Here is a 12,209-nt window from a genome sequence, read left to right as displayed (position 1 = left end):
TTTCCCACAATTTCATTCTTGTTTTCTACTCCCCCTTGTAGGTCACTACAACTGTTTGTGGGAACGGGTTGTAAACAGGATTAGTGAAATGATCCAGGTTAAAAGCAAGACTTCAAAACCATTAATTTGAACGTGAATAATTTCAGTAATGTTTTTAACAGGAGCAAACAGCTGGGGTAGAATGATGTGGGGAATTTTTAAGTTGCCCGCAGGCACCCTCAGGTGCCCCCATGCCCCTGGAGGGCACCGTACTCCACCACCTGCCTGAGCCCTGCTGTGGCTGCAAAGCTAAGAAGGAAGAAATAACCCAAAGCTTTTACTTTTTGCAAAAGTAAGACATAGCCCTGTCTTCCTGGCGGTGTCTTGTCTGCTTTGTCACTGTGACACTGCTTGTTTCATGGCTGAATGGATTCATCACAAGTATCTGTGTACTGCAAGCGTGGCTACAGGCTGTGCCTTCCAAGATGTACCGTCAGCAAGTGCTGTGTGTTGGTGGTGGAATTAATGCACCAAGGCAGGAGCTTCAAAATAGGTGTCTAGTCTAAACTAACACTTTCTGAGAGAAAAGGTGACGGCTGCAGCCAATAGAAGCTAATGTGATGTTTTGTGGGCCTGTAGAATATGAAGGCTAATTATTGGAGCTGTGCAGGAAAGTAATGAGGAGCTTGGAAATGTAACTGATAAGCAGAGTGATTATAGGCTAATGAGCAGGATGTTTGTGGTATATTGAAGGACAAATGAAGGATTGAAAAAGATAACTGTGATGGTGTACAGTGAGTCTATGCAGAGTTGGGATGCTTAAATACAGCACTGAAAGATATGTAGTTGATACTAAAGATACAATGCTGCTAACTATTGGAGTTTAAGAGTGTGTGTGTTAAGTAATTAACCAAAACTAGTACTCGATAAATGCATGACAGAAGATACAGTAAGGGAAAAAATGATACAGTACATAAAATATATATTATGTAATTCAAGTGTCTGCATCAAGTAACACCCCATTCTGTACAAAGAGCTCTGGTTATCACCTTCCATGTTCTCTCATAAGAAAACATTAATGGTTCCTGTACATTAGGAAGCATTGGGTTCAGACAGCTCTGAGACAGGCTAATTCCTGGAAAATGTGGGCACCAAAACACTTTATTCAAAGGTAATTTCAACATCAGAGTAGAAAACTGCAGCCTGGACTGCCAGTGTGGGGCCCAGTCAGGCTGGGTACCATGTGGTGTCAGGGCAAAACCCAGTATAGTGTCATACAGCATTTGTCTACTGTGAGATTTAAGTGCACTGTAAAATAAGGTCATGCCTTAATTTGTCACTGGGAAATTAGGAACCATAGTTCCTGAGGAAGGATCTAACTCCCTGAAGTCACCTAGCATGGTAATCCTTACTTTTATTATTGGCTACAGAGGACTGGTTTTCCCTCTCAGTGTGGCCAGTTGAATTGGATATGTTTAATGCATTGAATAAAAGTCCAGTTCTAGTATTTGTGATGTTTATGATCCTCCTAGAGTTCTCACTCAATATAAATGCAGTTTTTTGGTTTAATTTGCTTTTTTTCGTGTGGAATTTTTCAGGTCAGCATTTTGCAATCAAATATATATGGACATTAATAACTGTAAAAATTGCAAGGAATCTCTATAGCTGTGTAAGTGCAAAGTTGCACCATGTCCTGTAGTCATCAGAGCATTACAGAGCGGGACACTTAAAAAAGGCTGTTATGATTGTCCACAGCTCTTGAAAGTATATATGCTATCAGATATGTTATCAATATATGTTATCAATAATGGATTGTTAGTGAAAACAGGACGTGTTCATCTTTGTGATGCTTTTGGGAAAAGAAGGTAAAATCTGTATTGACTAAATGTGAAGTTGCTAAACTATTTATTTGTTACCTCTTGCATACGCCATTGATTCTTTAGCGTAAAAGTGGATTAAGGAAGAAGCATTTCTATATTTCTGGTTTTGAGAGAAAAAAAAGGTTAAACTTTTCTGGAAAGTAGAGATAGGTATTTCCGGAAAGTACTCCAGCAAAGCTGATAGCTGATGAGTAATCTGTTAATTGGATTGCTGGGTGTTAATTGGATTGCTGGGAGTCCTACTCTTCTACAGCCTTTGAAGAAGCTTTCATCTGCATGAATTCCTCAATATATGAGTCAAGTATTGGAATCCAATGTTACAATGTGTTTGTACTCTGAAGAAAGGCTTTGAGGTTTTGGAGGTTTTTTGTTGCTGTTTGAAAGGATTTTATGAGGCTAACCAAAGTCTCTGCAATTTCCACATTGGACATGTAAGAGCCCTTGAAGTCTTCTGTGCTGTTCAAGTGAAAAAGATATGTTAGTGTTCAACTTCTTTAATGATATTCCTCTGGTTTCTTTCCTTTCAGTAGGTTTGTCCTGGCATTTGTTGTTGGAACTTCTGATGTATCTGTTTTAGATACTCCATCAGCCAGTTCTTGATTGCCCTGCTGTCCTACAGAATCACAGAATCAACTAGGTTGGAAAAGACCTCTGAGATCATCAAGTCCAACCTATGACCCAATACCATTTTGTCAACTAGACCACGGCACTAAGTGCCACATCCACTCTCTTCTTAAACACCTCCAGAGATGGTGAATCCCCGGGCAGCCCATTCCAGTGTCTGATCACTCTCTTTGTAAAGAATTTCTTCGTAATGTCAACCTAAACCTCCCCTGGCACAGCTAAAGACCGTGCCCTCTTGTCCTACGGCTGGTTGCCTGGGAGAAGAGACCAACCCCCACCTGGCTACAACCTCCTTTCAGGTAGCTGTAGAGAGGGATGAGGTTTCCCCTGAGACCTGTTTTCCAGGCTAAACAACCCCAGCTCCCTCAGCCACTCTTCATAGGGCATGTGCTCCTTACAGGCATTTGAGGTATAGTAAACAGCATTGTCTCTATTTTTCGGGTGAGGGACCAGAGCACAAAGAAAATCCTACTGTTAGATATAAGTTTGTGATAGAGCAAGAACCTAAAATAATTTCTCCTGCATTTTAAAGTTCATGTTGTAAATCCTGGGCTGTTCTGTCGACAGAAAGGAGAGGTAGGCGAGAAGACAACATTTGCAATACAGTCTGGAGAAAATTAAGTGGGAAACAGTCCAGTGAGTTTTATGCACAGATCCACTCTTCCTTGATTCTGTAACGTGCATCTCAATGAATCTTTTTTTTCAACAACTTACAAATGATCTAAACCAGCAGATCTTTTGTATTTTTTTTTCAAAGACTTTCTTTTTGTTTCACCAGTTAAGTAATCCATGAGTCATTTGAAATCTCTTCATTGTTGTCTTCCAGGATTTTAAGCTAATGGGGCTTGTACAGTATGGCTCATTTGACTAGAATGGAGCTTGAGTTAATCTTTAAGAAGAAAAGGTAGAGGAAATTTGATGAACATGTGTGTTAAGCATTCCAGCCGTTCTCTTTCTAGTGTATCTCTTCCATTCATTAGAAAAAAAAAAAAAGGAGAAAGCATTTTTTGTAGTTCATGTTTTCTTTGAGTATGAAATTTGACTTTTGAATGAAATTTTCATCTCAAAGAATCTTCATTAACATCCTACTATATTAATTTTAATGTTTCTTATATATTAATATCTACTTGTAAATATAATCTGGAGAAAACAACTAACAATGAGCAATATCGAATCATAGGTGTGAGTCAGCAGTGGAGAACTGTATGATAGTGAAGTTTAGATAGGCAAACATTTGGTTCATGTCTCTTTTTGTATCTGTTAAATTTCTTCTTCTTTCTCAATATTTCTGTTGGAAGATGTCCAAATCCAGTGTTTAGATACAGTTCCAACTTGTGTTAAGCATAGATTTATTTTAGCTCAAATATAAAAAAGTTAAATTTTTAAGGATGAGACCCAAATTTACTCAGAGCTTAGGGGCTTTGGGAGTTTTATTTCATCAGGGTACATATCTGTACCACTTGGAAGTTTTCCTATTTTTTGATCTCACAGTATTAAAACAAGCTAAAAATACCTAATTATGTCTGTGCTGTAATATCATTGTATGATTTTGAGGATTGTTATTTGAACATGCTATTCTTACAGTGACAACTGATTTTTCCTTAAAGAAAAAAAACTATGACACAGATTTCAACAGATGTACATACTTTCAAAGAAACTGTCACCCAGCCCCAAGCTCTGTCAGGCTCGGCTTGTGTGATGTCTGCACAGTCATGAGGAATCATGTCATTCCACCATCTGATGGTTCTGTCACCCATCACCTGAATACTGGAAGATGTGTTTCCTATGAGTCCTCCACTGAGTTCTGCTCTACAAGGAAACATCCATGTGATCTGTAGCCTGTAGTGCATGGTGGATACCCAGCAGGAGGGGGCAGCCTATATATCTCTTGTTGTATCCCCTGCAATATCTCACAGAAAGTCAAAATTCTAATGAACTGCATCTGGATCACTTAGAACTGCAGGTCAGGCTCATCTTTGCAAAATTAATCTTTACACTTCTTGCTCTGGTTTATGGAGTTTTGCTGTTGTGCTACCACTGCAAATAAACCCTGCAGTAGCAGAAAGTTTTCCTCTTCTCATCAGGTGCATGTGTATTTTCTTTCCATTATAACTTGAAATATCTTTTAATGAATTTTTAGGGAGGAAAGAGAATATGTTTGTACTGATAAACACAGATGTCTCGTGGATTTTTTTCCATCTCCTTAACACTTTTGACACAGCAAAAGTTTGGTTTCTAGCAGACAAAAAAATCTCTTTATGACTGGAAAACCATAGGACTTCTCCTCTCCTTAATTTGGTACAAATTAAGGCACTGAGATCCCAGAATTCATCCTCCCCAGTCCTATCTGCAGCCCAGTAGTGCAATTACAGGGAACTCTATTCTAGCTTTGTGCCACAAAATGTTAGTTTTTTTTATATATGCAGAGACAGGAACTTGGAATTTATATCTCAAGCAAAAATGTTGGGGTGACCTGTTTCCTCTGTATTATAGCAGATGTAGAAAACCAATTTTTTTTGCACAGTGCTTCCCTTGACTGATGTCCTTCAACTATGTCCTCTTGTGCATAAATGTCTCAAAGACTAACTGACATTCCTGGCCTATAATAAAAAAGGTTCGAAAGTCTGAGTAGATTTCTCCATAGATCCACAGATCTGCTTCCAATCTGGGTCTTCCTGCTTAGGCCTGGTGTACTTTTAGGGAGATGTGTTAACCTATTGTCTCAGGTTCGCACTGGATGTTTTTTTTTCCCCCTGAGATTGCTAACTTGTAGCAGAAAACAAAAGATTTTTGACTATATAGTTTTTCTGCCTTTGAAAATACCATAGTAACCTTAGTGCACTCTTATTTTTTTTTAATCCTCAATCTTTTCTTGCAGTACTTTTTAAAAGTCACGAGAATTAGAAGACGAAGTTTTAGATTGGAACTTTTTGTCTTGGAAATGGCTTATTCTCTTTGGGCTTCCTGCCCATATTCTTTTCATACCTTGATACAGTTGCTGCCACCATCCCTCCTGCAGTGTCACTCTCCAGTGGTCCCATTGTATTAATCCTGGAACTGCCTCTTCAAAGTAAATTGAATCATATTTAAGGTTCAGAGAATTATTTCAGGATGTTATTATTGGGCAAACCACTGACCTGATATTCTTTCCTCAAAGAGAATAGACTAGGTTGTTTCTGTCATACGTACTTGCCCTGCATGATTTCAGTACATCTGGCTGAAGTCAGTATTTTAGTCTTTGCTTTAATTTCTTTTCTGTCGAACACCTCTGGCAAATTAGGTTCAGCACTAATTTGCTAAATTGTCCATCCTATTCCCCTTAGGATTTTAATTAGTTCTGTGCTAAGCACCTAGTACACTTCAGTTGTATGTATTTGATTTTTACATAATTATTTGTCAAAACTGAGTGGTAATGATTCCATTAACTTCTGTAATGCATTGCTTTATATCTGCAGGTGAAGCAACATTGAGGGGGAAAAGGGGGAAACCAGATCAAATCCATTCAGATATCACTATAAAATGGTTAAACTCTCAGCTTTAGGCAGTGAGTGTGTTCTGTGTGTGAGCAGTTGCATTTTTTGACTGCTGGAGAAGGAAGAAAATTCGAGGTAAACATGAACCCTTCTTTGCTTGATATCCCTTAGGACCTGATCCCAGCATATCATCCTCTGCCATCCACTATGTTTGGTGATGCCAAAGACAGAAAGCTGCTCCATGACCGCAGCTGGTAGTTCTTGTATCATGAGGAAAGCTGGATGTGTGAAAGCACAGCAAACACCTCTGGCTTTGTACAACGTGCCCTTTAACTTAGGTGACATCATCGGTGGGACTGGGACGCAGGTGGGCTGTCATGGCAGCCTCCTGCAGGCACCAGCCCCTCAGGGACTAATCTGCCTCACGTGCCTTGGAGGATACCTCAGGCAGTGGGCTACCTGTCAAGGTGTACACACTTGGCCAGGGATTTGGTTTGTCACTTTTCTCTCTCCTTGTATTCAGTCACATTCCCACAAACTTCAGCAGTGACTCCTCTGAGCAAGGAGAGCCCACCTCAGAGTAATGAACGTGGTAGAACTGGGGCTATAGGGCAGAAATCACTGCACAGGCAATCCTCAGTGTCACACTGGGTAGGACAGAGGTCTCCTCTTCGTTCTCTTAGACATGAGAGCTGTTGCATGTTCCCAGTTGTTTGAATTATGCAGAGCTGCTGGGCGGGGTACCTTCAACCCTGTTTGTAAAGGAGATTGTTATTGCAGTGAAAAGAAAGGGAGTATGGAATGGAAGTCCTCACACCAACTCTCTGCCCTAGGGAGCACTTCTTGGTGAAGAAGGGACAAGTGCCTTACACGTGTCTGAGTCCCTTTCCAAATGCAAAATGAATAACTGGAAATATAGAGAGAGTGCATGATACAATTTGATTCTAAATAGAACAAGCAAGGTTTCATCCAAAGAGATTTAAATTTGAATGTGACTTCCTTTGAATTTCACCAACATTTTCTTATACTAACATTTTACTTGTCTGTTCTTTTTATAATTGATATTGGCACTACAAATGAGTAGCATGGATGCCATTTTTCACTGCAGATTTTTCAGGAGTATGAAACAAATTCATCAGAGTGCTCACATTTGAAATACTCATAGATACGTGTGTGTTTGTGACATACTGATGGCCAAGCACTGACTTTGGTTTTATTCATTCAAAACTCAGCAATCCTCTAAAAAAGAGCTGTAGGAGTGGATGGATACCTTTATCAAGTACTTATTCTGGTAGAGGTCCAATGTGAGTCTTCCAGATCTCAGGCCAAATTCTTCTCTTATGCAACAGCAAGCTCTGAAGTCAGCTCTTCTTTTTCTGCATAGCTGAGGAGGTGCTGTTAGTACTTGCCAATGAGCCTGTGCTCTTCATAGCTCTTTTTTCCCACCTTGTGGGTGGAGATGGAAAGGTGCACATTTTAGGCTTCTGTCACTGCACAGAAAAAACCCCCCTAGCACTGCATAAGACTGCAAAATACAGACAGAACTAGCCATGTTTTTTTCACACCTAGAATAATATACTCAATAGTGGCAGATTTCTTTTAGTAGCTAACGAGCCCTGAAAAGAACAAAAAGATGGCATAGAAACATTGAAAATGGATAGTTAGTGCCACAAAGTGGGGCTTTTTTTGCAGAGTTTCAATGCTGAACCCTTTAGAAGAGAGCACTTACAGATGTTTGATTTCTTTCAGGTCTTCAGATTTTGGGACATTATACACAAAGTTGAATCTACAGCCTGGGATTGCCACTGTTATTGACAATTTCTACATTTGTCCCACCAACAAAAAAAAGGTATGTGGCAAAAAAATGACTTTTTATAGTGCAGGTGAGATTCTGCAACTATGTGAAGTGTGTTTTACTGGTTTCAAAATTTAGGGGAGTGGTTTTCACAATGTTGCAGATCACCTTAGGTGCATTTGTGACGTATGGAAGGGGGATATTTATTGTTCCTGAATAATATAGAAAGAAAAAAGTGCCTTGATGATCACTGAAAACTTTTGAGGGCATTGACTCCTGGCAATCAAGCTTTTGTGGAGTTTTCCATGGAAATGAAGAAGGAAATTCTGTCACTTTTCACACATCCCAGCAGATTCTGGGACTAACACTCAGCCTCTTCATCCTTTATGTACGAGGTTCGTTGCATGTTCCTTAATATAAAGTATAGGGATTGGACAGGCTGTCATCGAGAATGTTGTTTATCCTGTGTAAAACCTTAATTAAAAAAACCCAAAACCCCTCTCCTTGAATCTCTTTTTAAGAGAGTGTTCCTGCATCATTACCAAACCAAACAGCTTTTTGTGGAACCTTGGAAGATTGAGTGGACTTTATAAGTGAGAGCAAAATTGACCCATTGAGTGTATTGACAATGGGTGTTATATTAGAAGCAACAGGAAGTGTGATTATGAGAAAAAAAACACAATAACAATCCTTCTCTGTTGGCAAAATGCCCACGATTTAAACAGCAAGAATTGTGAAATATAATGTGAATAACACAAGCACAGTAGGTCTTTCATGAAATAAGAATTTTCTCTTGATAAGGGCCTATTAACTCCAGTGTAATACAGGAGCACTGATTTCAGGCAGAGGCCACTGGTTGGAAGGACAATGTTAGTTATGTTTGTCTGTCTGTTTTGCTTAATCAAAAATCAGTGGAACTCAATGAGACTGCCTGAAGGATTAAGTACATATTTTATTTCTCTTGAAATTGTCACTGGAATTTTTGTGCCCAAACTAGACTGTGTCTGAGCTCAGTAATATATTTTTGATCTGCTGCAAAGCCAGAATTTTTTTGTTTGTTTGTTTGTTTCTTGAAGTGGAACTACCACCAAGCACAAAGTTTCTTCAGACTGTGTATCTTAGACATACAATCTACTGATGGTTTCAAGTTCAAGAGAATAAAACCAAAATCTTTACCCATCTCAGTTTCTTGAATAAAGACTAAAAGGATGAGCTGGATGAGCTCCCCCTGTGGAGGATTTTTACCAGCTCAACTAGCTACAATATCAAAGCCTGCCCAAGAACAGGGGGTCAGTGACAATGTGGTGGTGCCAGTTGTCTGACAAAATAAACAGCAGTAAGATCATTGCTAAATTTCAAACCTGAAGGACACACCAGTGTTTACAATAAAACTCGTGTTAACCCTATCTTAGAAAAATCTATATTCTACTCAATCTCACAAGTTGAAGTTCCAAGAGATACAAATCCCGCTTAGTAAACTAATGTCATATTGAAATCCATCTGACAGAAAGTCCCTTCGAGTCATTAGATATGCTATTTTTATTCTGAGATTTCCTTCTACAAAGATGTTGTTCAGTAACATACAAACATACAAACAACAAAACCAGCAGAGCAGAAAGGATTTCTGGGGCCTGTAAATGATGCCAGAGGGAGATATATTTATACATGCAAATGTACATACATTCATGCATGCATGGTACAAAAATGATGAAAACATTGGAATTACTGCTTTAGCCAACAGCTTCAGGTGGGTCTTGGAGGTGTTGCAGTCACACAGGGAAGGTAAGAGGGAAGTTGTCGTGCTGTAAGAGCTTTGTCAATTGTAATGGGAAATTTTAGGTACTGGGCATTTGATTAGGACACAAAGGCTACCAGCCGACCTCACCAAAAATTCATTTAGAATATTGGAAGAACATCCCTGTCCATCCATTTCAGCACAGTTGCACTGGGGTGGAATAGACTATTCAGAGTTCTGAATCCCTTTTCCAGGCCATGCAGAAGTCTCAGGTTTTCCCTCATTCCTGATGTTACCAGCCTTCAGATCATTATGGTGTGGGTTTTCTTTAACAGTTCACATCTTTTGAAATGTGCTCAAAAGAGAAACTGGGTTGCTGACTGTGCATACTGGAACAGAGCATGCACTTTAAATTTAAAGCATAAGTAATCCCACTTAGCATTTAGGGACTGGGAATATGCATGAAAGCAAAGATAAGACATTGATGGGGATTTTTTAATACTTTGCATATTAAACATTGTTCTGTGCTTTCATTCCGTTTGCCCATTGTAGTCCTCATCTGTGGAAGAACTGATATTGCCCATTTAATGCTCATTATTTCCACCTCAATGTCATCAGAGCATTAACCACACCTGATTTTAGCTCTGTGCAATATAGGTATTTGGTCAAGCTCTCCTCCTCTAAATGAAAGGAGAAATGCAGGTACCTCCAGGCAGTTCATACTGTTAAAATCATAGTTCTTTGTACTTATGAGAATAAGATTGAATTATCTTGTGAAGTTCCTGCAAGTGCCTTTGTAACTATTTTGTGTCTGAACAGTCTAACTGTGGCTTCTTACAAAGACATACAAGAGATGGGTCATGGCAACTAAGTACCACACTGCCACTCGCTCACTTCATCTGTCAGATCCCTCAGGACCTACAGATGCATCTCATCAGGTCCCATGGGCTCGTATACCTTCAGGTTCCTTAGATGGTCTCAAACCTGATCTTCTCCTACCACGGGAAGTTCTTCGTTCTCCCAGTCCCCACCTTTGCGTTCTTTGACTTGGGTGGTGTGGATGGAGCACTTGCAGTGAGGAGATTAACTCCATCCTTGCCAAACCAGCATAAGATGGGACATTTTTTGTTCGTTTGCTTTGGAGTGCAATTAAATTCAATATCTGCTAGAAGACTCCAGTCTAGTTCTTGGATTGACATTATTTCTTCGGTTCGTATCTGCTGGTATACCAGCTCCTGGAGTGACCAAGATGTCACTCACTCTGTGAGCTGCAGTTATACTGTACAGAGCAATGGACTTAGAAGTGGGCTTTATACAGCAAATGTGAACGTGTACTGTAAATTTTCAGTCCCCATGAATTATCCTACTTTGCTTTTTCTTAAGATGTCTTGAAAAGAAAAAAAGTTGATACTCCTTATCTTCCCTACCCCATTGTTTGGGAAATTGAAATTCAACAGAATTATAATGCTGTTGATGAAGAAGTACATGAGCAGATACGAAAAGTACAACAGCATCCTTTTCACATAGTGCTGTATGGAAAACGGATTGTATGAAAAGAAAAAAACCCCAAAATTATAAGGTAAAATACAGGAATGGTAAGGACTGTGAAGTAGCTGGGGGAAGTATGGAAATAATTTATAAAACCCACTAAATCCATGCAAAAAATGGCACATTCCTTTTCCTTCTTACTCTTCTATGAAAAAGTTGTGATGAGTACTGTTCATAGGTCTAAACGAAGAATCAGGAAGGAGTTGTATCAAGGTCATGGCTACACAATCTTTTGACAGTTGAGGTAAATTCATTCAGTCTGTACCTTTTTCTGGCTGAAAGCAGCAGAACTCTGATGAAGAAATTATGTTGCTGCGGTTACCACAGGACTCAAGCTATAAACCCCAGTTTTGACAAGAAATGATGACAAATCTCCGAGAATAGAGCTTTAGAGGGCTTTGTGTATTGCTCTGAATGGGCCTTTCTGGTGAAATCATGGGGTGGACTTGTGAACTGTGGCTGTGTTATTTGTGATTCAGAGCTGGATTGCAGTCAGTCAGCTGCACAAGTAGAAAACATTTTCACCTACCTGCAAATGACCATGTAGAATTCCCCTAAATGCTATGAAACAATAGAGTAATAGGCAAGGTAATACTGTAATTAGGAGTTCACACTTCCTAAGGATGCATTAATATATGCTTTGCATTCTCTCTGGTTTTAGTGTAATATTAACCTGCAACTAAAGCCACTGAAACTGTTATTCTGGTACAGTTTTGGAAAGTCATAGAGTAATGAAGGTGAGTTCCTCTGTGTAAGCTCTCTGATGCTGACTTCTCCTTTTGAAGCACTTTTTCATTGATCTGTGAAGTAAAATAGTCTTACCCTGTGCAAGTCTTGAAGTGCTGTGCAGTGATAAGGGATGTTCCTGCACTTTAGACAACACATTTTATGCAATTATCTCCTTTTCGGTGATTACTGTATGCCAGTAGCATAGAATGGTGCAGGAATCCCATAATGTACCATGTGGGGGAAATAATTTAATTTATATTCTCTGTTTTCCAAAACAATATTATAATTGTAATTTGGAAGTGATGCACATGGTTTGTGGAGTATGGGATTATGGTTTCTGTGGTGTCAATCTGGAGTCAGATGAACAAAGTAAATTCTTTGTACAAAAAAGAAAGCAGAATTCAGTTTCACTGAAGTTTCAACAAAATATTTTACAATTTTTTAGG

General features: G+C 39.2%; 1 protein-coding gene across 1 annotated transcript in view; it reads left to right on the top strand.

Annotated features, from left to right (window-relative positions):
• The window catches only part of SORCS2 (sortilin related VPS10 domain containing receptor 2), a 559,300-nt gene that overhangs the window by 313,486 nt on the left and 233,605 nt on the right, over positions 1-12,209 (top strand). Inside the window, 1 exon segment of the mRNA XM_027686434.1 lies at positions 7,706-7,805. Within this exon segment, the coding sequence (XP_027542235.1) occupies positions 7,706-7,805 (100 nt within the window).

This window comes from Neopelma chrysocephalum, unplaced genomic scaffold (genome assembly GCF_003984885.1).
Source record: "Neopelma chrysocephalum unplaced genomic scaffold, ASM398488v2 Primary Assembly neopelma1_71, whole genome shotgun sequence".
Taxonomy (NCBI): Eukaryota; Metazoa; Chordata; class Aves; order Passeriformes; family Pipridae; genus Neopelma; species Neopelma chrysocephalum.
The sequence above is the reverse complement of the archived record's forward strand: the minus strand, read 5'-3'. Positions and strand labels throughout refer to the sequence as shown.